Below are 27838 nucleotides of genomic sequence, written 5' to 3' on the forward strand. Positions count from 1 at the left end.
CCTGCTGTAATCTATTAGCAGTGAGAAACCTTACAAATAGAAGCACCATCTGTTAGAGATTGTGTCGAGTATAGCAGAGACTCACCTCGTATATCTCACAGTATTTCATGCTTAGAGGGTAGTACACTTCCCTTGGTAAAAAGGATTTCATACAGTTTGTGGACATTTGCTGGTCTGAGATGTGACTTCTGATCATTTGACACTTTCAGCCAAACAGGTGCACATTTACTGAGAAAACATTTAAGGAATTTACACTTTCTGCTCTTTCACATGACAGCCAGTGAACAGATTATTAGAAAATAAGAAGTGTTTTATGCAAAGTGCTCAGAAAAATAAACTCTTCTTTTAGAACCTGGAACTGAATTTAATGCTACTGAAGCCAATGACAGACAGTTCTCTCTGATGGTCAAACAAACCTCATCTCTACATTGTGGTTTGTATGCCGTCATTCCTGATTTTGAGTCTTTGAGGCACAATATGAGATACACCATCTGCTGTTTGGAAATGTCATGATACATTACACTAATACAGCTGTCACAATCCAGCGCTCAACCCAGGTAAAAATCTGAACTTCTTTTCAGTGTAGAACTATCTCATTTATTTATGTTCAAAGTAAACAGCTTCTTCATAGCATTTTCTTTTTGTTTTTCTGTTCTCTCCTTTGACTTAATCTTTCTATGCTAATGAAAGCATTATGGACAACTCCCCTGTTACTCAAATACATGAATCCAAGTCATTAAATCAAATGTTATCTCCAATTCCCTCCTCTATATTCTTTATTTCCCTTTGCGTGTAAACAGTTAGCATGTTGCTATCAACATGTCCTTTAAATGTGGTGTTATTTACTTTATCGCAGCATTTGCCAACCTACCTGAATTGTAACTGGTGACAGCAACTATTTCAATGTGAAACTTCACAAAGGACTCATTACATCTTTTGTGTAAGGGATATTAACACTTTACACCACTGAATCTTACCTGGCAGACATTATTACTACAAGCTGACTGTCATAGTTCTTTAATATATGAAAATGACAGGGTATCTAGACCTTAGTTAGCAAGGTTACAGCAAAGTGTTTACAAAGATCAGTGATTGTATTTGTATTTGAGCAGGTTATAATAAAACTCAATAGGAACATGTACTAATAAGAGTATTAGCAAAATGTAGATTAAATTAGGAGGCAAATACAGTCTGTACTTCAACTATAACACTTGTCGAGTATAATTGATGTTCAATAAATTCCCAGTGACAAGAAGCTGTAACAGCATTTTAAACCTGTTAACTGAGCTTATTTCATTATGCACATGGGGTGATAATTTCAAAAACAACAGTAGCAGTAACAATACATAGTAAAAGAGAAAAAGGAACAAAAGTAGGTTTTGGAGCTTTGCAGCAAGTAAGCTACCTTAGCTATATTCCAAAAATCATCTTTAGCAATGTGGACCACAAATTATTTCATCTTCTTTTGTTCTTCTGTGAATCTGAGAAATTATAAAAGACTTATCTAAGTTTTTATATCTGCTAATTTAAAACAGATATAAAAGTTTCTCACCTCTGGTTGCAATGGAAGTTTAAATTGGAATAAGGTCAATTAATGCCCTTTTCTCAACTTATGCCAAGTGGCACTGTTGTGAAAGCTGTGAATGAGAGTGAGACATAATTTGCTCGCTGTAAGTCATGGTCCAGGCAAACTGGCTCATAATCACCAAACATGGTATACACAGTGTCTTTCAATAAAAAAAATCAGCACTGTACCTTCAGTAGCTTATTAAGGAAATGCCATTCACAATGTTATGCTACCAAGTAAGGTGAGTCATTAACAGTTTGCAGTTTATTTATAGGAGCAGCAAAGAAAAAAAGAAGGGTTGCTTTCTTTCAAAGTAAGCACCAACTCATTATTGTTGTCCTTGTGTTTTTAAATGTCACTGTGATTTGAACAATACCAGGTTTACATGCGACACTACTCACATTCCTGTCACGTGTATCCCAGGAGATTTAAAATACATTTAAGAGGAGAATAAACTTTACTTCGTGCATCACCAACATTATAATCAACAGCCAAGTGCAGGCATCAGAGGCGTCTTTCTGTATATTCCTGTGATCTCATGAGACAGAAGACAGCTATGTGAAGACAAAAGAGATGATGCAAAGAGGATGCTTTTCAAGCAAGTAGAGAGGGATAAGTATATGAGGGAGGCTGTGTGAGCTAGGAATAGATTTTTTACTTATTAAATCTATGACAGTTGAATGGCTAGTGTGACTAGTCATAGCTGCTTTGATTTATTAAGTTTATTTCCATTACTTTGCAATGATGCATTTTGTTGTTGTCTCATAGTTTTTCTCCTACTCAGCTGTGGTGTCATTTAATTTCTGTTATCCAGTTCAGCTGTGTCTTTGCTTGTCATTTTGATTTGTTTTTGTACATCCTTTGAAATTAGGTGTTTTTAATAAACCTGAACCACCTGCATTAATATGCATTTGTCACATTTCTGCTTCTATTATTTTATTATTGCAGTAAACATATCAAGCTGTAAAAAAAATAAATAAATAAAATAAAGTATCCCTTCTCTGTGCCAACCTTTGGGATGTGATGATCCTCAACAGCCAGGCTACCACTATACCACAGAGACAAAAGCACTAGGAAGAGTGACAGCAAGCCAGCCCTGTGTCACACTGTTCACTGGTGAGAATATCACAATCCTGCTCGTAGTAAGATACTCATAAAAGTGTTGCAATCCACAACATTATAACATTATAATCTTTTGCTACTTTATACTAAATAACAGTGACTCGACATGCTATATAGAGTGCCTTGTTTGTCAAGCCAGACATATACTGTCAGGTATGTCAACAGTGACAGGGCTATGTTGTGATTGAAATTAACCCAGAAAGACTGGGAGACAAATTGACAGCAATTTCCAGAAGAGATCATTATTAAAGAAAAAGCGCACCACTCAAAAAAACAACAATATCTCACATTTTCAGACACACTGTAAATTGTCTCTTCATAAGGACTGGAGTTTCCACAGTTTTAAAGTGTTTTTTTAAAAAAAACAAAAAAAAAAAAAAACAGCTTCACATTCCTATAAAGCTATTGACCTGTATGCACATTGGATCCATATTTGTTTAATATAATATGACCTTTCTAAATAATGTAAACTACTTTCACAAAATTGCTTCACTTCCACCTCTGGCTCCAACATAGGCGAGGAGCTCTACTCCTCTGGCTGTTTCATATCCATAAGATAACTTGCACTGTTTGCTTTATTTAATGCTGCAGGCTATGCACACAAAGTTTGTTGCAAATGGAGCTGTATGCACACAACTTGCAATCCTGACTAGCCATGTTTATATGCATTTTTAATGCTTAACATACCGAAGGACATGACAGTACATTCTATTCAGGCAATATTTTTGCACGCTCAGGTATGTTGATGAGGAATCACTGATGAAAATTAAGTTATTATAAAATCTAGCATTTTAAATTAAGAACAAATGCTGTTTTCTTTCCTGGAGAAAATGTTTTCAAGCATCATTTGCTAAATTAGCCAAACCATGCATCATCTACAGCAATATGAATTTATGAATGGTGCCTTTATGCTTGTCAAATTGATTAGGATCACATAATATTCCATAAAGCAACATTCGCTGCACAGAGATGACTCACATCTTCAAAGGGCAACTTTTTCCATCATAAAATCTAGCAGCAGTTTCAATGTCAGGAGCAAAATACTAAGACTGAGATGTCACATAAACTTATATTAGCATGCATATGACAGGCCTGTGCATTAAGATCTAAGACATTTTTTACGGAGATAAAAATACTGAAGTGTTACACTGAATCAAGAACAAAAACGAACACAATCAACATCAACAAAGTACAGGGCATTCTGCGTTCCATTATACTATGTCTATTCTGTGCCTATTTTACTTGAACAATTCCTAACTACCATAACTTTGTAATACTTTGATAAGTTTTGGGGTAATTACAACTTTACTGTGCCTTGACAGAGGCATTGTCTTTCACAGTTACATAAGGTGACTGACTGTGTGGAAACAAAGTGGCAGAATCCAATAAACAGCTCTGTTTGGTTTAGAGGCAAATGGGAGGCTAGAAACCTGAAAATTTCTGTCTTTTCACCAGACTTATATACTGATCCAATTTATGTATAAATATCACCGTTCAGACCAATTTCTGTCAAAATGGTACTCTAACAGGGTGCTAAAATGGATCTTTTTTTTTTTTCTGTACATTATCGTATTGGGGCAATGGGTACAATTCTGCAGCACTGTAACATGGGGTATATGCTCTCCACCTCCATTGCCCTTGCCCTTTACATCACACCTGATTTGCCTGCAGACATTCAGCATAGTTGGAGGCTTGTTTTCCGACCTTTAGACAACAGCATAACTGCCACTTTTTGTAGAAAAGGATTTTCAAATCTAAGCTCCATAATCCATTACAGAAAACATCAAGCTTGAATTGGTTGTGTCAACATTTCTCTGATATTTTTGTTTTATTGTGATTGCGTTACGCATTTCCATATAACATGATACTGTTTATTATGTTATGCTCTATTTAACTTATGTATTTAATCATCTGACATGAATAGGAAAAAAGAACAAAAACTTTTGTCTTTGTCAAGAAAAGGCACTGAAAAGTGTCAGTTTCACAGTTCAGTGTCCATATCCTCTAATGGTTGTGAGTTACTCAAAAACTACATCTATACAAAATATAATACATTTCGTTGTTTATATTAAATCTTTTGTGAATTTCAGCTGAGTAATCATTAGTATTCAAGCAGAATTTAATAGCAACCACACACTGCACCTCCACCCACACTGTGTGACATTTTTAGTGTGTATTTTTGGCTGGCTATTAAAAAGGACAAAACTAGATGTGAATCTAGTGTATAGAGTTTGGACTTTAAAAAGCAAATAAATTAACAGAAAACTTATTTAGAGTATGCATAAAAGCCTGGAGAAATGTACAATAGGAGACAATAGGATAAATATCACTTTTTTCATTGAGAATCTTAGTTATAAGTATTTTCTCCAGCCTATACTTGTATCATTCTATTTCTGAAAGACAAAAAATAAAAATCAAGACTGCATTCTTACCAAGCGTCTTCTTTCCTCTTCAACAGTGTTCAACAGCTGGGAGAACTCTTTGAATGACTGGGCTGAAATATAGAGAAAGATCATTTCTATACAACATTTAAGCTGAAATATTGAATGCTTGGTCAATAAATATATAAACATGTACAATAGACACTATCAGTATGTTCACCCCTGAACAAATACATAGTGAGCTACTATCTTGTTGCATTCAGCTGATGAAAAGATATTAAAATACAACTCAGAGGATCAGTCATTAAACATCAGATGTTCCTGGCACCCCACAAGCACTGTACATTGGTGCTAAAATGTTTATTTGCACTGCAGCTTCAGAGCTTTCAGTGCAGCACTTTTTAGAACCTAATAAAATCATGCAGCTGTCCAATTTAAAACCAGGACAAGCAGTAAAAAACAATACTCTAATTGAATGGAACTCACTGATTGTTTCTCTTTATTTTCTTCCCTACTAGGCTTTACAATATACTGTCACAGCATACAGGAGAGTGATGTGGTACCAATGCAGTATGTTCATGCCGTCTGGGCTATACTTCAGTAGCTTATATAACATTGTGCAGGACCAGATGAATTCAGCGTAGAATTCAACCTCATCTGCCAGAGAACTGTGCCTTGATAGATTCACAGCTTCATTAAATAGAGGGCCAGATACAGTGTGGCCATTGCTGCTCAGCCACTGTGTCACCCCGTGTCCAGCCATTTAACAACGGTTGAGCCTCTCTGCTTGCCAACACAGTAACATCATTATCAGCCTCGGCAGCCTGGCATTGGGACTCATGCATCATCTTAGACACTTTGGTCCATTTACCCACCAAAGCTTTTAAAGACCATGGAGCAATAATTTTGTGCCAGCAATCTTGCAGGCAAGGTTGGCCTCCTATTAATGCCACCAGCTCCTTTATCAACAGCACAAACCTCTCAGGGGGTAAAGGGCACAGCTGGAGCCACTGATGGGACAAGATTATACTCAGAAGAAAGGAAATGGGAGTCGAAGTGAGGTTACAGCTTGCATATCACTCACTGGTAAATGGAGGAAAGGCAACAGACTTAACGAATACCTGAATAAAATAAAACTTACCATCTCAAGAGTGGATGAATGAGTAGGATGAGCTTATACAAAAATTAAGAGACATTTAGATTACGCATAAATAAAAGGGCTGTCAAAATGCAAATTCATTTTAACAGCACAAATTTTTTGTTTTATTTTTTATTAATGCGTAATCAATGCAACATGCATTTCCTGTCTGATCCATGGCCTAGCCCGTAGTAGGCGAAGTCGAAAATGCAGCCATGGACAGTAAAGAGTGCAGCAGCAAACAGAAATGGAGAAAGAAAAAGGTCTGAACGATAAATTCATTTACAAAACAATGTCTGCAGATACTTAGCAACACCTGTCACATCCATATTTTGTGAAAGATTGTTTTCACTGTCAGGGCAGGTTGTTCAGAAAAAGCGATCTGCCCTGTCAACTGAAAAAGTAAACAGGCTTGTCTGTTTGAGCAACTGGCTCAGTGCAAAGAAAGAAATAATGGAAACTTGTGTTTTTTCTATGTTCTTTTTTTCCATGTGTTTTTCTTTGAAAAACATATCCACCACCTTTGAAACATGTCTATGTTCTTTATGCTGTATGTTTAGGGTGGTTTCACTAATAGTAAACATACATTAGCATAAAGCATCTATGTTTGTCCATGCCCATGTTGATTAGAGTATTAGAAACTTGAGAAGTATTAAATCAAGGTACATTTAGAACAGATAATGTGCGATTAATCTCGAGCTAATTCATGACAATCGTGATTTAATATTTTAATCGATTGACAGCCCTAATAAATACATACCATGAGAAGAATTGTATGATTACTCATATTGATTTTGTGTTACTATGTTGCCTTTCTGCTCAACTTTTTGGTCTAAATTTGAGCTCATGACTTGTTCCACCCCAGAAGGGTCTGAACAACTCTTGGGAACTAACAGGTTGACTCTGAGAGAAGGGCATGTAACTTTTCCAAAAATTTTTATTTCTATAGCCACATCAATCGTTTGGCCCCATTGATTTCTAGATAACTGGCATGGAATGTGAATGTCACTGCAGGAAGTCATACAGTGAAATCAATAAAAGGTCAGGTGAACCCATCTGGCAGCACATACAGGATTGTGATGTTATGTGGGGAAGTTTGGAGCATCAAAGTGAACTATACCAATACTGCATCAAGATTATGGCTGGCATTCACGCAAGGGTCTAGCTATGTCAGTTAGAAAGCTCAGTTTCATTGACGACTAGATTGATTTCAACAGGCTGTTTCATTTTTTCCTCCAATAGCAATCATGGCCTTTCCTCTCCAGGGGTGAGAGTAAACACAGTAGCTTAGACTGTGAAGAAATAATTTTGCCTTAAAAGATAATTAGCACTTAAACTGAATATACAGAAAGTAACCTGTATTCCAATCATGGGATAAAAAAAAAAAAAAAGGTGTGTTATAAATGCGTGGAATTGAACATCTTGCAGAATATTACAAGGTCTTGAAATTTTCACATTTATTACTATATGTTGCATTTAAGGTGAGCTTGATTAAGAGCCTCCCAAGTGCATTTACTATTGTCTTCTTTATACAAATGCTATCAAACAGATGCCCACTGCAGCTCTGACTGTCATCTGAACCACAGGCATGGCCAAACGCCACAGGCTTCCAATGCACCCACGGTTTGCACTGTAAATACAAGTAAGTCCAGCTACATAACAGGTGGGGAACTAAATCACCCATTGTTCAATCTGAGATCAATGCCTCTTTTGATTGAAGCGCAGGGATGGGGTACATTGCTTCAAATTAAAGTGTGCTTGACTCTAACTTGACTCTTGGATTTGGTGAGGATTTTTCCAATAAGCATAATTGGTCTCATGCACCACTGCCCATCATACAAACGATGCAGCTTTGTGAGAAAAATGAAAAAAAAAAACCCCAACTATTCATTACGCATTCAGATGAACCTTACTGACTCATGTAGAGGAGGTCGATATCCAGTCTAGCCCTCACAGATGGACAGTAATTCAACAGTGGCCAGCTCCACAGAGCAAAAGACTCAAGCTGGGGATAATGAGCAGTGGAGAAAAAAGGGGAAGAAGAGGCCAGACTGGGAGTCCTGCCCATTAGAGCCAGAGAGGCCCTCTCCACAGCTGCTTTCATATTCCCCTTGGAGGCTAGGAGGTTTGCACCTCCATTAATCTCTGACACTGATCACAATTAGTCCTTTTGATCTCTTACAGGCAGAGGAAGCATCATAAGCAAATCAATGCCATTAATTATACATGCACTGCAGACAACTTTAAGATCTATACTCAAAGCTAAATCTCACTGCAATAATTTGCAGGGTATGCTTAATTCTGTCTGAAAACAGCTTCCTATGACTCTGATGACTAACTTTTCCTTTTCCTATTAACTACTCTCACTAATGTAAACTTGCTCAAATATAATATCATATTTTGAGATATCGGTCCTTGGTGTTTTGATGCCATTTCCCAAAAAACTCAATACAGAAATGTCAGAAAAGGCCCCAGGTATGACCTAATGGGAGGAGCTGAGAGGAAAGAAATTGAAAGAGAGATTTGCTCTTCTAGCCAAACTGAAACTTACCAATGTTCACCTCGTCATCTGTCTCTGCATCACCTATACACTCAAACTGGAACTCCTGCAAGGACTGGGAAAACTTCTGGACAGCAGCAGAAAGATCTAGAAAATCAGAAAATCTCAGCATCAGAATAAAGCATCATATTCACCAATATATTTGTGGGTTTGTATGGAACAGAGTGGTACTTTTAGTATTCATGTATGCAACAAATTGGTGCAACTACTTCACGGTGCTTGAAAAATATTGGACTGTCGTGACTGTAATATCTGCTATATTTACCTTCTCACTGATCTTAATACACAGATCTGTCCAAAAAAAAACATTAAGCCCAGTTGAGCTGCCTAAACTTTATATCAAAAATAATCTTGGTCTTATACTTATATAGCACTTTTCTACATTCAAGTGCCCTCAAAGCACTTCACAATATTTCCCATGCACCCATTAGTACACACAAAAACACACGATGTCAATGGAAAAACTGGAATCTCTACAATCTAGAAGTAAATTTGATAGGTAATTTTTAACGTTTTTTTTTTTACCTATACATCACTATAAGATATCCATGTTACATATATTTCTTATTCTCACACACACATATATATATATATATGTGTGTGTGAGAATATATATATATATATATATATATATATAGATATATATATATATATATAGATATATATATATATATATATAGATATATATATATATATATATATATATAGATATATATATATATAGATATATATATATATATATATATATATAGATATATATATATATATATATATATATATATATATATATATATATATATATATATATATATATATATATATATATATATATATATATATATATATATAGAGAGAGAGAGAGAGAGAGAGAGAGAGAGAGAGAGAGAGAGAGAGAGAGAGAGAGAGAGTTATTATCTCTAGTACCCATAAATGGGCACCAAAAGCATATGTGGTGATCCCCAAACTAATAATTGCCATTATTAAAATGAGGCAAATGCTGAATTTGCTTATGCATATGTTAACATGGAGATATAGCATGAACACAATTTTACTACTGAGCCTCGTCACGTTGGCTAAGCAATATTCTGATATTCTGTGCTTAGACCACTAATGTGCACTGAGGTGGAATAGAGACCCAAAGTCACTTTTTAATCTTTTCTGTTAAGGATAAAGTAACATTGAAATATAACACAAATTTAATAAACTGTGGCAAATAGTGTAGGCTATTATGCATAAATAGTTTATGTTATTATATTCAAAATGCAGCACTTACTCAAAATGTTAGGTGCCCAAATGTATATTATTATTCTAATGGAAGTAGTATCTACTGCGAGTTAGTAAGCAACTGCTCACTGTTTGCAGTGATGACTCAGCCAGTGTTACATGTTCATTCATGAGTTAGATGTTCTTTAACAGACTCCACCAAAAAAGAATTACAAGGTTTTTGTTTCCTCCATATGTATATATATATATATATATATATATATATATAAAATTTTTGTTTTTTTTTTGTCAAGTAGCTTAACATGTTGAATGGCTCTACTGTCCAAAGTGCTCATAAGCCTTGATAATCACCACGCTGAAGAAGACTGGAAGGTGCAAACAAATCATGGTATCATAGCTGCAGAACTGATACAAACATCAGCCAAAATCTGACAGTCAAGCTGTTAAATGTATTTAGCAAGTTCTGCAAAGCTCAACCTCTGCTTTCATCCTGCTTCCAGAGCCACAGGCAAAAAAGTTGTAAACTCTGTGCCTGTACAACATAAAGATCCTTTGGAGCTGTAGTTGACCTCTCTTCTAAAGTTTTGTGTACACAGTAATTTACCGCTGTCTTATCAGCACTGAGTGAGAACTGGCCACAAGCAACTGCTCACTGTTTGCAGTGATGACTCAGCCAGTGTTACATGTTCATTCATGAGTTAGATGTTCTTTAACAGACTCCACCAAAAAAGAATTACAAGGTTTTTGTTTCCTCCACCATGAGCACCTCTATTATCCAAGAGCAGCAAAATAAACCCTGAAATGTCAGATATTTCAAATGTCCTGCATTGCAAGTCTTCAGCTTCTCTCGCAATTTAAAAACCTTTATTTCTCTAAGAAACAAGGTTTAATCTTGTGCTGGTATGCTAGCTTTTAGCTTATTAATGTGCTTTTATTTTGATATAGCTGACATCTAATGCTAATTTTGTCCATGTGAACATTCTTCAAAAGTTGTGGAGCATCAAAAGCTTAAACTCCCCAATTAGGCAAATCAAGGCCATAGCTGCTGAACTGTTCAACAACAGATTTTATAGGAATTATAGAAATAACATGTATAACACAACAAAAATCTACCTATATTTTGGGACAATAAATGGTCAATCCCTTTTTAAAATGAATACATTTACATAATACTGTGCTAATAAGTGAAAATAAGTTCCAACAATTACTGTTTGAGGAAGGACAAAAAGACAAACTCTGGATTGTATCTATACTACAACTCAAACTCATGAAAACACATGCCCACTGTACAAAAGATACAGTATACATATACAAAATCCAGTGATCAAGCTAGAAATCAGGCACAACTGAACAGACTGAAGTCAGAGTCACAGGTAACCTAGACATGTCAGGAGGGAAAGTGATTAAGCTGCTTTTTAGCGTGAAAGTCAAAGTAACTACTGTGTTGACCTGTGTATAACTAAATCACTTGTAATTTTATTTTTTTTATTTTACCTGTTCTATTTGCTTCAGTTACATAAGGTTGGAGTGCTTGGCTCTGCTTTGTTAACACTGAGTATATTCCTGCGAAGGTTAAAGTAACCTGTGTTTATGAGTCCTTTAAAGATTGTGATGATACAATCGAGGCTTTTAACATTTAATAATTCTACTGAATTTATAATTAAAGGCAAAACAAGATGGAAAAGTCTAAAATACCCTGGCATTTTAGTTCTCAGCCCACACTGTTTGAAATGTACACATTTTTCTCATATTCATTGTTGACAGTGACTCTCTAATTGCTTTTCTTCTTCTTTCTTCTCACATCAGCAGTCATGTCTTTATTTCAAACAGCTGTGAGCTTAAAAGACTTGCCTGGAAAATAAGAAAGTGCACATAGTGCAGGATATACTCAATCATACAATCGAATGTGTGTGTGCGAATTTACCAGATGATTCCTTATCAGTCAAAACAGCAGGAACTCAGTTCTAAAGGTTTGTGGAGTCTGTTTTACAGTTTATAACAGCACGTACTGTATAAAAATGTAGCATTACACATGTTTTTTATATTTATACTGTATAGAATGTGCTTTATATTTTGGTGCTATGGATTTTATTAGTCTACATACTGTTTGCAACTACTGAAATAAAGATTTAGTGTTACCTAACAAATAAAGATTAAAATATGACTTGGTAACTATTAATTGCTTATTTTTTATCAACTATAATGATAATAATCATAAAAAGTTAAGCGCTATCAATCAATTACTAATCTCAGAATTTCTAGTGTTTGCTAGACTTTGATGTAATGTGTGACAGTTCATGATGGATACTGGGTTGGAATCTATGCAGCCCCTACTGTGACAACAACAGTTTATCTAAGAGGCATGTCAAAGTACAAGCCAGTCTTAAAAGCCAACAAAAATCAATGCTCTCATCTCCACATGAACATAAGTTTCTTGGAAAGCTTAGTAAAAAGAAATTATATTTGTCAGTGAGTATTTTTTTCCTATGCTGAACAGCAAGCATTGTTACACAGTAAATGCACGTCAGACTATTATAGTTACGGTAGGTGCAGACTAACATGCTTTATTCTCAGAGACCACAGTTTTAAAAGCTCTTACAGACACTACATTATCACACTACACTGTCTTCTGAGACTGCCCTGAGTGGAACTTGGAAGATATATTGTGTCAGTCATCTGCTCCTATCATTCTTGTTTGACTATAAAGCTGATGATTTGAGATCAATAACTAGCAGCAGTTCTTTGGATGTCCTCGCAGGAGCATCAATAATGGATGATATTTTAGCTCTGATGTTAAGACAAGCCTCATATCTATTTTGCCATAAATTTAATGCATTATGTTTCTATAGCTACCAAAAACCAAGGATGTGAGTACCATTAAAAAAAAACTAAAACATAATGAACATTATAATTCTTTGTTTTGTAATATCTGAATACTTTCAGTATAAAATCTGGCTACCAAGTACCAACTGTCCACAGCACACCTAAAACCGTCGAATAACTGATTTAATACAATTCTGCCAATGCAGCAGACAACAGCCTTGTGTTAAGACAACATGTAACACTGGAGAAAGTTGACAAACATTTTATATTACATAAAATCCTATTCATACTGCTGATATAAGGTACCAAAAAAGTATAGTTTTGACAAATTATAGTTTTCTGTACTGAAATGATATCTGCTCTAAGCCAGGCCTAAGTGCAACATAAGTATTCTCTATACAGTATTTCCAATGTTCAGAGGCTTTATCTCAAAATGTCCATCCATCATCTATAACTCTTATTCTTTTAAGGGTCATGGGCAAGCTGAAGCCAATCCCAGCTGACTCAGACCAATACATCAAGAGAAAGCAACCATTCAGACTCTCATTCACACCCACAGCCAATTCACCAATCAACCTAAACTGCATGTGTTTGGACCATGGGAGGAATTCAGAGTTACCCAGAGAAAACCTAGGCAGACATGTGAGGAACATGCAACCTCCACACAGAAAGGCCTCAGGTTGAATGGTGTTTGAACCCAAATCCTTCGTGCTGTGAGGCAACAGTGCTAACCACTACAACACTGTGCCACTCCTCAACACGTCAGAATAATTACTACCTTTCATTTACCTGATTCATGGCTGCCACAGCCACAGGGAAAGCAAAACATTCTTGGTGCAATATGTATTGAAGTTATTTGCTTACTAACTCGCAGTAGATACTACTTCCATTAGAATAATAATATACATTTGGGCACCTAACATTTTGAGTAAGTGCTGCATTTTGAATATAATAACATAAACTATTTATGTATAATAGCCTACACTATTTGCCACAGTTTATTAAATTTGTGTTATATTTCAATGTTACTTTATCCTTAACAGAAAAGATTAAAAAGTGACTTTGGGTCTCTATTCCACCTCAGTGCACATTAGTGGTCTAAGCACAGAATATCAGAATATTGCTTAGCCAACGTGACGAGGCTCAGTAGTAAAATTGTGTTCATGCTATATCTCCATGTTAACATATGCATAAGCAAATTCAGCATTTGCCTCATTTTAATAATGGCAATTATTAGTTTGCAGATCACCACATATGCTTTTGGTGCCCATTTATGGGTACTAGAGATAATAACTCTCTAGCAGGTACAAAGAAACCAGCTCTCTCAAGGTGGTCAGAAACCAAGTAAGAAGATGAATGAAGAGAGAACCAGTAAAAAGTAAGATAAATGAACAACTTAAAATGTTAACCTTAGGTAGGCAGTGCATAACCAGTGTACCACATTCCAAGTTGTTCTTTTAAAAGTTCTAGTGAAAACAATGTAAGACAATATCCTCTGCTTTCAGGGTGTTGATCAGTTTAAACGTCAGTCCTCAGTGTTGGCATTCTGCATCCAAAATCACAGTTGAAAATGTATTTTTTGGATTCTGGGAATGCTTAACCCTTTTGTAATTAAATTATGTAATAACAGACTACAGACAGAGTAAGCCTACAAATACATATTTTTTAAAAATTCAGGCATTTTCTACCAACAGACAAAGTTCTCTATATGTAGAGACATTTACTATAATTAGGGACAGACCAGTCTTCATGTTTATGGTGCTCTGTGCAGGCCTGCCATATAATTCCTAGCCATATTACAATGATTACAGTAAATAACATCTGCTACAACACAGCTCATATTGGTGCACTACAGAGACATAGAGCAGCAGGCCAGATTAGCTTCCATCTGAGAAAAAGGGAAGTGAAAAAGGCATAAATGCAGGAAGAAAGGGCCACTTTTGTTGGGTGAATTGGAAGTCGAGCCTTCATGGTTCCCCAGATATTTCATCTTACTCTCCTACATCTCCTCTGACAGAAGCAGGGATTTGGTGTATTCCACTTTGAGTATGTATGGTGAAAAAAAGACTATGCTGTCCAGAGGAGTAATAAAATGAAATATGTGTAACTTTAATAAGGTCTGAATCTGAACATGTTATTTACCACATGAATTTGAACATTGGAATAACAAGAAACAGCTTCTGTATTACATCACACATGAAAAGAACAAAACAACAAAAAAAAAAAAACATTAAATTGCTAGTTATACCCCCACCTTAAAAACTGACTTCTAATATTTTTACACTTAGCAAACATTTCATCGTACACTGCATGTAATTTTCCTAACATGGTATTTGATCTGTAATAATAATACTCGCATGGTAGGCATGTACAAAGGGGCAATGGAAAAAGAGCAGTAGTTATGATGCAGGTTTTAATCAAACCTGTTCAGCATAGAGCTCTGACCACCCAGCCAAGACATAACGGAGCAGCTACCGCAGTCGGTGCCTGCTGTGTGAGATGTGAGGGAGGACTATGGCTGTCAGTCACCACACAGCAGAGCCCCTTGGGTACACCCTTCATCTCCAGGGCAACCACAAACTACCATATTCCATCAGTTGACAACCCCGACAAAACACAGAAAACACTGCAGGAACATTTGTAGTTTTCTTGGAAAAAGATGAATTGAACACTAACTGCTACAAAGGCATGAAATATAATTTGATGGCCTGTATAATATCTGCAACAATTTTTACAAAAATATTTTATTTATACAAAATACTATATTCAGATATTGTATTAAGATTCTTTTTGAGGTATACTGCGATCTTTTGATTAAAATTAGACTAATGCTTTACATATAATTTCTTAATTCTGGCATAAATATAGTCATGTGTCAAATTATGTCTATATTGTTCTATTCCACACTACATATAATTGTATAGGAAAATCTGTATACTAAGTATGATAGAACATGACCTAACTGTAACTACATAAACATAACACAGTGTTACTTTATGCATGTTTCATTTTTTCATTTCCATGTTTAATTTCATAAGCTAAACATAACAGTGTGTGGGGATTAAATATTTTAAATGACAGAAATTATAAGACTTTAATTATACATAAGTACAAAATTAAATGTTAGAATTTCAATATCTCACTAGGAATCTATTAAGATAAAAATACAAAATTCCAATTTGTAGCATTTGTCTCTTGATTGCTTCACATTTCAACATAATGAGAAAATGCTTCAAAAGACATCAAGGCATTTGGTCATAATCTGTAAATGGACTAATCATAAAAAAAAAAAAAAAAAAAACACAGACATCTTCCCCTAAAAAGAGCAGGCATAAAGCTTCAAGTAAACTGATTTTAATATGACAAACTAAAACACTACATTAAATTTGTTCATGCTATTCCAGTCAATTCCAGTCACCCTCTACACAGAGAGCAATGTCTAGCTCATAGTATAGTAAATATTCTATTGTTCTGACTCACTCATCGTACCGCACGTTGAGCAGCCTGCGTTATGTGTCTGACCTACCAACTGCAACCCTAATTACTAAGCAGCATCCTTGTGCTTTCACTCCTCTTTGAATAAATGTTTTAATAAAGTACTTTAACGCAAATTAGTACAGAAAAGCTTTTAAGTCACCAGCATGGATGTATACCATTAAAAAGCAACAATAAAGAATTAATCTTTTGTTTTATCCCTACACATTTACACTTCACCTCAAATAACAGAATTACACTTTAAATGAATGTAAATGCACTCAAGGTATTTTCTTAACAGTTTGAAGGCATATTTCTAGAAATTACTGTACATCTTTGTTTTGTATTGATGCAAACGAAAACAAAACCTCCAACAGTGTACTTCTCTCACAGAGACACCATGCTGTTTGCCTGTGCATCACCACTGCAATGAGAAGCACCAAAGCTACTTTATCTTGTCAGAGAGACTCTGACTGCTGATTTCAGACGAGAAGGTCTTCAAAGAGGAACACTTCCATGCACCCAGCTTAACAAGAGACAGCGAGAGCCCTCCGATGCAACAGTAGGGTGCATTGTGGCACTTTGATTCCATTTGAAGGAATCATAACAGAGCAGTAGCCCTTCAGGTAAAGCTTCTTCCACTTGCTTACTATTTCATTCACCTGTCAGCTGCCCAGCAGGGAGGAGAGTATGACTGTGTGTGAGGAGAGCCAGAGAGACTGGCCCTCACAGTCCAGGAGCATATCGAACATTTCCCACTGCCAGCCATTTCCTGAAATAAAGGCTTAGCTAATAACTCCATACTTGCTGCTGTGGTAACAGGCAGTAATTTTAAGTGACAGTTGGTCAAACTGCGCTCTAATTCTTAAGAGACAGAGAGATCTGGCTGAATAAAACATGAACAGAAGAGACAACAGCACATACAGTAGTCTCTGGGGTGCAGTGAGACAGCATATAAGCAGTGTGCTTTACAATTAAACACTTTTCACACCATGTCTTCTTATTGCCAAGGTAGGAAAGGAAATTTGGAATGATACACCTATATTAGGGACACTATAGTACTGTCATGCAATAATCAGTAATCTGTCCCTGCTTACAAAAATCTGTCTGGCATGCTATAGGTATGTTGGCTACTGGCTAATTAATTAAGTAATAAATCTGACTAAAATGCACAGAAAATGACAGCTGAAACAGCTTTTTCCAAAGGAATTTTTCTCCCTGTCTAAACAGCTGAAAACAAGTGAAAAGATGGAAGATACTGACACTGGCTCTTTGATATGAGGCTGATGCAATGCTACAGCCTATTCTTTAGCACTAAAGAAAAAGAACAGAGTTATTAGCCCTGCAATTCAGCTGGAATGAAAAAAGCCAGCCAGGCCAGCCTCCCCCATTTATCACTAAGTCTTCAACCTTTAGACTGAGTTGAGAGATTTTCTTTCAGAGGACAACGACAACACACCTGACAACTTCTGACAGAGATGAACTTGCCTCTGGAAGAACAGGCTCTCAGAAAGAAATAAGCAGAATTTCACATCAGACCTCGTACAAATAAGATCAATTTTGTGTGAGAGCCTTCTCGATCTTATCAAGACAAGTACAATTAGCTAAGAAAATGCTTCCAAGAAAGACAATTTGAAAAAAAAAATCTAGAAGTGTGCAACACTAACTTAAAACACCCATTGTCACACACTGTCTAATGAAACTTGGCAATCCATGGGGCTGGGCACTGGAGACTAATGTGCCATCTAAGCCTGAATTTAGCATCTATGTAGGCAAGGACGACATGGAGATGTGGAAATCTTTTTATCAGACAATTGTTTTGTTCACCACAGGAATATATAGCACACTCGTGTTTGCCAGCCACGTCTGCGTGAGCTGTTTTTAACAGATAACACACATAAATCATGTGCTTACTAAAACAAAATTATCGTAAGACAGAGTGCCCCAATAGGCGAGCGGTTACTATGGTTACTACGGGAGCACAATTTGATTCTGCCGGTTTGGGATTGGTCTCTGACCTGTGTTATAGGCCTCCCCTCTGTCACCTCCATTTCCTGTCTGTCTCAGTGACCTAACACTGAGAATTCCCAAAACGCAAAAAAAAATCCCCCTGCCAAAAATTACTGCAGTCGATGTGATTCAGTCCTAGTCATTCCATCTTAATATATTAGCACTGTATTTAGGGAGACACAGTTAAGGAGCACTGAACAGTCTTTGCTTTCGACACACTGTTAGTACTAAGCTGCTGTACAGTGCCTCTCAATACCCTGGACAATACTGAATTTCATATACTGTATGACGAGGAAAAAGAAAAACTGAACTGAAGAGAAACAGGACGCCATCACCTTCTCAGTCTGAAGAAGCAACAGAAGTAGCGGCATGCCACGCCTGGCGACTGGAAGAATGAGAATGCTGTGCTCAGTGTGACAATCACGTTGACTGACAGAGCAACAACAGAGTACTTCAGAACAGACCTCAATCTGGAGTCTAACACATTTCCCTGCACAGTCTGAGGGGGAAGCAGCTTTTAGGAGTACGACGTCTAATCCTTTTATCAAAATCTGTCCACAAAAACAGCGGAGTCCCTTGTAGTGCTGCATGAGCTGTGCTTACCGCTTCAGTTAGGTTTATTGCTAAACAAGTCACATAAGGTACTCCTGTATTTCATTTCCATTACATGAGCACAAATTCATCAAAGTAGTCGAAGCTGCAGCAATACGTTATAAATGGTATAATCCTGCACTGCACACCAGGTTTTATGGCCACAGTCCGACAGACACACACATACACACATACACACACCCACACACCGAAGCAGAATGAAGTCAGGCCAAATGCTATCTGAGTGAGGATGGGGGATGGTTATACAAGCATGTTTACAGGACATTTCCTGTTGCTGAGCCTTGGGAGCATCATCTGTCCTCAGACAAACAAACACTCAACATTCCCAAAGCTGAAGGCCACTGTGTAATCACTTTTGACAAAAGCTCTACACGCCATACTTTCATTAAGTAAACAACAGTCACTAATTAAATCTATATTCGGTTCATCAATATTAAGCAGTCACAGGTGCAACAAGTCAAAATGCTGCTTACACTTATACCTGCTAAATAGTTGTTGTTTACCCCCATGCGTGTCAACCAATAATTACTGCATGTATCCTGGGAAGGAAGTGTCACTGTGTAGCCACAACAGTAGCTACTTTAGTCTATGCTGATCTGGCTGCATTTATTAAAGCTTAGTGTTTATTCAAACATATCTCCTTAATATATATATATATATATAACATTCTTTTAATCATGTCCCAGGGAAATGACTTTAAAATAAGCAATGCACCTTACATTTTACATTTTTAGCTTTGCAGAAAATGTGACTATTCCTGGACTACACAGTATATATCTGACTGTCTGGAAGGGCAGTGGTGCAGAATTACATACATACCATATCTTTACCAGTGTGAGTAAGGAACAAGCACTTGGCTTGTTTTACAAATTTGTACAAATATCTGTGAAGGACACAGGCCATTGCCTAAAGGCTGCCAGTGTCTAAGCAGGTCCCTAAGGATTCCTTCACTGCACTGGGACCAGATACAGGCCTTGACAGAGTGTTTTACGATGATTTTCATAATGTGCCATTAGAGTGATGCCCACTGTGCAAGTCCGATAAGAAAAATATAACATACCACAAAAACATTCCCAAGATCAAATGGCCCACTGTATAGTAGCCACTCTCCTGGAGGAGAAGCTCAAACGTATAGCAAGCCAGAAAATCTAAAATATTTTTCCTGGCAACTGGCCAGTCAATCCACTGCTGGAAGGTTAATGAATATTGGACGGCACATGGCAGGTGGTGAAAAAGAGGACTGCAAATGGGATCCCCATGATGCTCTGTGTCTGCTTGAAGTGAGCAATACATACAGATGCTCACAGAAAATCCATGTTTTTCAGTCTGCTGTCTGCGTAAGATGCTTAATGCAGCTTGAAATTCTAATAAAACCTGATAAAAGTTGAAAGAAGCTATATCAAGTACTGAGATAAATAAAATCAGTGGGAAAATATGGAGATTTGAAGGTCTAAGAGAAAATAAACTTTTATTTTGTAGGATATTTGTATTTACCAATCTATACATCATAAAGCAATATTTTTCCACATTCGGAAATATGCTCATTTGCTTTCTTGCAGAGTTAGATGAGAAGACTGATGTTGGTATTGACCCTCTCCAACTAGCTTTCGGCAAGTGAATATGTTGCAAAATGTCAAACTATTCATTTTTGCATCCTTTAACCAATGTGAATGTGACTGTTGATCTTACAAAAACAAACAAAAAAAATCATAACAATATGGTCAGTTTTTGCTTTAAACTAAAAATCTGGATCCAGACATCAATTAATGAAACAAGTGGACTAGATTACATTCTGGGTGCCCTATGTTAGCTGCATTCTCTCCCCACCTGAATGTTACCAGACAGATTTCAAGTATACATGAAGCTCCAATAATGATTAGCAGCCCAGATGTTTGTGGACAAACTTACCTATCACATTTAAAATGCATGATTATTTACCTCATACCTGCGGTTTCTCCCCCACTCAACTCACAAAGGGATAATTAGTGTCTATGGTGTTTCCAATTATTGCAGGCAAGTGGAGGGATTAGTAAAAGTCAGCAGTTGTTATTTATACCAGGTGTGAACAGTAAAAGCCAGACACAGTTTATTAGAAAAAGCTTTTCACAGCATCTGTCGATAGATCCTAATTACACCTGGAACATATTATCCATACCATTAAAAAAGGATCAAAATTTAGATGTATGACTGTTTATACCATGATCTGCATATTGACCATTAAACGCAGATTATAATGGAAATAAAAGCATGAAATGTGGATCTACTGAGACTGTAATGTTTCCTATCTTATAAATATAATTACATAAAGAAGACTTGGAAAGATAATAGAATAGATATTGATGAACTCACATAAATGAAAGCACCACAGTCACAAAGGCATGTCTGATGCAGCCTTTCTTTACAACTTCATTATTTCAACAACTACCTAGTGTCAGCACAGTAAAGTTTACTTATATCTTTTGCTACTATAGAGTTAGTCCTATAAAGACGTAGCTAAAAAACAAAGCACTATTTCTAACCACTCAATTGCTTTGAAACATCACCACACATACAGTACTGCAGTAATGTGCAAACCAGAAACTGGTGACTGTGGTGTCATTAATGTGCACAACGATTTTACAAGTAATGTATTAACATGAAAGTCAACCTTGGCTCAACAGGCCTCATTCACACAGACAGCAAATATGAAGACAGATGAATTATGATATGCTATTCAATTCTGAATCATGAGAAGATTACTATTTTTTAAAAAAAAGCCTATGTTAAAGGTCTTTCATTAATGTCACCACTGATGGCAGGTCATAAAGGGTCATAAACCTCTTTGGCATTTTAAGTTACACACCATCAATAATTTACTTCCTGCTCTCTCACTCAGCCCCTGACTGAAACTGGGCTTTCCAAATAAAGGACTGACCCACTCCTCACTACAAATTCAACCAAAATTCCTTCCAAGCAGCTCTACAGTAGTTGAGTTCAGTCCAAGTTTCCATGTATTTACAGTAACAGCTTACACACAGTTCATCACTGATTTCTTCCTCTTTTTTAACTTTTAATGTCTCACAATACCACAGACCTGGAGGGTAGAAATACAATAATACGGCTTAAATAAACAGTTTACCTGCATCAATAAAAAACAAAGTGCATCAGAGTCTCACTTGCCACTGTCTTTCATGCATAGTACAACTTGCAGTGTTAAGGTCACATTTGGTATTAAACTGTTTGCATGGACCTTTGACATGCTGCTACTGGTCCTCTCACTGCCTGAATAAACCATTCATAGTATTCCTGCCCACCTGCGTGCCCTGCTCACTGACAGAACAGTTTTCCTGTGAATAGGTTTGGCCTTGAGCAGCCCTGAAAGGCAAATTCTTTCAAATGTATTGATCCAAATGTAAACGCTGCTCACTGTTTTTATTGACATTAAATGTGCCCATAGAATGGAAGCATTGAACTGCAACAGCAAGAAGAAATTGTTATTTCCCTATAACCGGTCACAGTATGCTCTGCTAAAAGTCACCTTGGTTAACCAAAGTATCTGAGAGAAATGCACCACAGAAGCAAATGAGGAAATCAAGGAAAAAAAAAAAAAAAAACTTTGTCATGTTTCCACCTGGGTTACTCTGTCGTGATCAAAATCTACGATGCCTGAAAAAATAAAAACATATCATCACATTTTTAAAACGACTGGTGACTGGTGGGACTGTCATGGTTCACACTCACATGGTATGATACTGTACAGGACACACTGAATGACGCCTGAACAGCTCAGACACAAAATCTATTTTAACGTGCAAACACAACTGAAGACACACATAAACTAATAATGAAGCATCTGAACCCACAATACAGTAGGTGTAATTTGGCCTAATAATATCCTTGTGTTTAACTTCTGTTAAAATGTCTCCTCCTGTGTGGGATTTGGTTCTGGCTTTGCTGAACTGGCAGTGACTCGACATACACAGTGCAGGAACCATGATGCAAAGAGAGAAAGTATTAAAAAAAAAAAAAAAAAAATCAGCATTTTCACAGTAAAGGTTGACAGGACCATAGAGGGTGGAAGTGTTAAAAAGTATTTATAGGCTGAGTGATGAGTTAGTGAGTGCACTACAACAACACTCCTGCAGCCTTACATGCCCAGCCAGCTTTTCCATATTTATTAGGCCTATATTTCTAATCGTTCTCCCTTTCACAGACACTTCTGACATTAAAGCTAACGTCCACCCCCACAGGGACACAGCAGAGCAGGAAGTCTCATAATCATCAGGGTGGAATTTGAGTTTGAAGATGGAATTTGAGACGACGAAGAGCCATAACAGAGTGCTGGCATCCTGATGGAGAGAGCCCGCACTCTTTCTCTCTTCTTCGAATTCGTGGCGTTGGAAGCCGCTGCCAGTGAAATCATCTTCACTGATAAGAGTGAAGTTAAACCACAATCCGACCATGCACTAACAATTTCCATGCGTCTGCTCGTGACACTACGATCTGGGAAGTCTTTCAAATCACAGTCTGGACGTCAGACACCTCGGATAATGACGTATAAAGCGTTTTTCTACTCCAATATAAACTTTTCCTCTGGGACACCACAGGCGCAGTGGGCCCCCGCGGGCTAGGGTCCAAAGAGGGCCGGGGCCACTCAGACACTAACACAGTGGATTTAAACACGCCGGAATAAACGCATCCTAATTATAAGGCGCCTGTGGGTTTCAGGTATTCACAGCTGTGAAATACTGTTTCTGGAGCGACGGGAATGAACAGGCCGTGTCAGACGACTTACTTTTGAGCGCACTGATCAGCATGTTGCCATCCTTGATGAGCTCTTTGATGAATTTATTTGTCCGCTCCAGCTCTATTTCATGGCATTTGAGACGCTCTCTGAAGTCCGGGCTGTCCAGGAAAGAGTCGCTGAACTCCAAAGTTGGGAGTCCCATTGTGCCTCGACGACCAAGATGCCTTTCACTCTCTCTAACTCTGCTTATAAAAGCGTTTTCTCTGCATCACGTAGTTCGATGTAATACAGCTGTGTCTGACTTCCCAAAAAGTTTTCCTGCTCTGCTCAGTTTCTCACTTCCGCTTGCTTTGGTTTTTCTCCACTTTTTTTTTTTTTCTTCAGCGGTGGTGTGACTCCTGCTGGTTAGTTTTGGAGAGTCTAGCACACTTGCTGCAGGTCCGTCTCTCCCTCACTAACTAGACTCTCTTCGTCAGGCACAATGACCGCCACCGCTCCACTCCCCGCGGGTTTGAACGATAAGAAGAAGAAGGAGAAGAGATGCTGAATTTGTTGAGTTCAGTTTCTGTGGGGAAGAATCAGTGGGGAATACAACAACGCCCATAACACATTTCTAAACAAAACCTAGTGGCCTCTCAGCTGAAGGCTCTGTGTGCTTATGTCTTAGGCCAGCTTAGTCAATATCAATATGCTGGAGTGTATGACTACACTGATTTTAAAACATATTTAGACCTGCCAAAAAGGCTATTGTCTGGGAAAAAAAACTGTGTAACAAGTTTTGGTTCTGTTTCATATCCAAACTCAGTAATGCAAACAGCCTAATGACTTTCCCCCACAAACCCACAAATTATAATTAGCCTGTTTTATTTTCTGATATTATTACACCTTCTGAGCTGTGACTCTGCCATATCTTCTGCTTGGTGGTTACATGATACCAGTGGGCTTACTGTTTAAAGTTGTGAACTGTGTAGTGTGCAGCAATGCCGGGTGACAATGCTTCATACTGGAATTAGTGAGGCTTTGAGAAGAGGGATCGGATTTAATACCTTTGTAATTGGAAGTACTTAAACTAGAGCCTAATTGGAGTCGGAGGAATTTGTCACATTGTCTTCATGCAACAGGGAAGGATAGCGATAATGATGTCACACTCCAAATGAGTATTTTGGTAGACATGAAGCACAGGCTCTGTCACCAGGGGCACTAAGTCTTTTAGATGGCTCTTTCTACTCATGGTGCTTTACAGCATCAGGGGGCTGTGAAGAGGTTTTATCTTTGATAAAGTGTAAAAACAATCTCTATGGAGAGGCAGATGTTGCAGCATTGCCTACAACCAACACACACAAGTGAAAATGCATTAATAATTTAATGCTTCACTATCAAGAGCAGACCATAAGCTCTGTGAGGGGTGATAGGCATTTTCTCAGTGCCATTTGGATGGCAGAGTTGTATTTTGCCTCTCTGATGACTAACCAGCAACTTTTTTAAATAAATAGATGGTTTGACTGTGGGGAGCGGAGATAAATTATTTGAGACAGATAACCTTCTCGGGCAGCTTCATGTGGCTGCGGCTGACTTGTTAGTGTGTGTTAACATCATATTCCAGCAGCAGCCACTAGGCCTGCACTGACTTTTCAAAACAGATTACTCTAAATTGCAGCATTTATCACTTATTGTGCTCACTCACTAATTACATGAAAATGATATCAGAATGCATCTAATCAGGTAAACTAATTCAAGCAGCAATCCCAGAATATGCTATCTGAATTTTGACAATCATGTCCTTCTTTGTCTGGGGGACGCCAGTGACATTATGAATGTGCCAAAACAATTCTCAGAAACAAAACAGAAATTCTCACAGAACACCATACAACAAAGGTTCGCATCTGAAGTACACAAGGAATATACTACAGGACATAGTTTCTCAGTTTAAGGTCATACTGGCTGTTAAATCTGCCTGGTTATCTGCATTCGTGATAAAACATCAGCTCTCATTTCAGTCACTGGCTCTGCGTTTGACACTGCATTATCCTATTTCTGACTCTGCGGCACAAAATTAGTGTGAACAGCTGTAATGACAAAGAACAACAACAAAGACTAAACTCTGGCTGCACTTTAGGAAGTTCTTTACACATATGCATTAACGGCCATAAAATCTAAGGCCTGGTTGTGAAACTGAATCATTCATTGGGGAGGTGTGACGCTCATTGTGGTGACCACCAAAATTAGATTAAATCTGAATGTGACAAAGCTGGACAGAGAGCCCATTTTGCCTTGGGACATGTAATTATTGCTGCCATAATAATGCCCTTGCATGCATTATCCATTTGGTGGGATATGAGCATGGGAAAAGCAATGGCTCAGTGAACAGGTAATTTTCAGAAAATACAGTTAAATATGCATTGCAATCCAGCTGTATGCTGCTTTTGCAAGAATTATGAAGGAAAGCAGTATAAAATATTGCCTTAACAGCACACCAGTAGAGACTTGTGGACGAGTGGTTAGCTGTATGAAGCATAGCTAATTGCAATCTAAAATAGCTGCCTGTAGAGTCTTTGAGGGAAATTTGGTTTAATTAAGATGATACTCAATAGAAAACTGTGTCCCTGTACTCCTTTCTCATAAAGGCATTTGCACATTCATATTAGTCATGCAAACATGAGTCTACCAAGAAGTAGTGCACATCTTTCTCTGTGACTGCACGTGCAGAGACCAACCAAGAACCATAACAAGGCTGCCTAGAAGCATGTACATGCACACACACACACACACACACACACACACACACACACACACACGCACACATGCCTTTTGCACACACTACGCAAGTGAGGCATCTTTCACATATTGCACGTGTGGGGGAAGAAATTAGATATGAGACACACATCTTTCTGCGTCCTCAGCCTGTTCTCGCTGCATTAAACAGGGCCACTCTGGCCTTGCCTGATGGAGAATCAGCAACTCGGCAGACTGGAAAGAAGGCTTAGATTTCACAACAGATATCAATAATCCATGCAGAATAAGCATCGATTAGCTCTGCACTGAGTTATGCATAAGTCATGCAGCTTCTGATTACAGCAGATTTTCTCTGATATTGCTGCATCACACAGTAGGACACTCAGTGCATGTTAAAAGTCTGGTCTCCTCGTAGTGAGAGAGGTGGTGGTTTTTGGTTCCTAACATGCCCCCGTCAATTCCAGCTCTTGTGTCATTATTCTACAGCAGCAACCCTCAGGGGTGTAGTTTGTTACACTGACACAGTGAGCAGAGAAATGTGATACATTAGTGGAAACCCTGTTGCTCCAATTTAATTGGTATGTGCACTCTGCAGTAATGAACTGGGTTATTGGGTGAAAGATGATGAGTGTGAGATGGACTACAAAAAATAAGTTTCTGCTCAATGCACAGCTCTCAATTTTCCATTTGAAAGTGCAGAGATGATAGAGTTTAAGATGTCACACTTGACATGTGTATTACTGGCCAAGATATGGATAACAGTTTTTTGCCATGCCAGAGGAAGACATTTCATATCATATTCAGTATCAGCTAGCAGAAAACAGTGTACAGAAATTTAAAGCAGTGTTGTTGTGTTAATTATGTATTTGAGACAAATGAATGGATCATAAAAAAGATAGGATTAGATGACTAAACTTCTTGTGATGGCAATTAACTCTAAATAATATGAGCTGTTTCCCCCAATTAACAATTGACACTGCCATGCTTACTCTCCATTTAAATCAGGTATTAAGTTAATGGCACAATTTCCGGGTGGCACTCAGCTTAGTTCCAGAGGAGAGCTTTTCAGAACAAGACCTGTCACTGTTTTTCCAGCTCATGATTAATGACCCTAATTTAGAAGGTTTTTTTTTAATCCAATCATGCTCTGACATTTCCTATCAGATGAGTCCTTCCTCATTCTTTCCGTTGTTTACCTCCTGACAGTGCAATCTGCCAAAGTGCCAAGTGCTGGGCTCTCATTTATGGCTCCCATGTCCAGATGACGTTTGAGTAGTTATGTACGATTACCTCCTCTTTACACAGAGGCATCTCTAAAGCTTCCATCCACAGGGATTCTATTTATTGCTTTTCACTGCACAGTGAAAATTGGCATAGCAAGCTTTTTTACTTTGAAACGCCATGGCTGCATGAGTTGAGACTGGTGTCAGGTAATGGAGACTTTCTCTAGTAAATGCAGACCAACACA

The 27838-nt window shown here is 37.5% G+C and overlaps 1 protein-coding gene across 5 annotated transcripts in view; it reads right to left on the reverse strand.

Moving 5' to 3' along the window:
* arhgap42b (Rho GTPase activating protein 42b) overlaps nt 1-24116 on the reverse strand; it is a 59746-nt gene extending 35630 nt beyond the window's left edge. For 2 of the 5 annotated variants that reach the window (XM_026319985.2, XM_033325505.1), the window contains exons 1-3: nt 23686-24114; nt 8760-8855; nt 5122-5183 (exon numbers count right to left, since the gene is read on the reverse strand). In XM_026319985.2, the coding sequence (XP_026175770.1) occupies nt 5122-5183; nt 8760-8855; nt 23686-23839 (312 nt within the window). In that variant the 5' untranslated portion in view covers nt 23840-24114. Of the gene's footprint in view, nt 1-5121; nt 5184-8759; nt 8856-23685 lie in introns of all 5 variants that reach the window. The other 3 variants (XM_026319966.2, XM_026319959.2, XM_026319975.2) reach the window with 3 other exon arrangements.
* Nucleotides 24117-27838: the final 3722 nt, after the last annotated feature.

Source organism: Mastacembelus armatus, chromosome 13, assembly GCF_900324485.2.
Source record: "Mastacembelus armatus chromosome 13, fMasArm1.2, whole genome shotgun sequence".
NCBI classification, from domain to species: domain Eukaryota; kingdom Metazoa; phylum Chordata; class Actinopteri; order Synbranchiformes; family Mastacembelidae; genus Mastacembelus; species Mastacembelus armatus.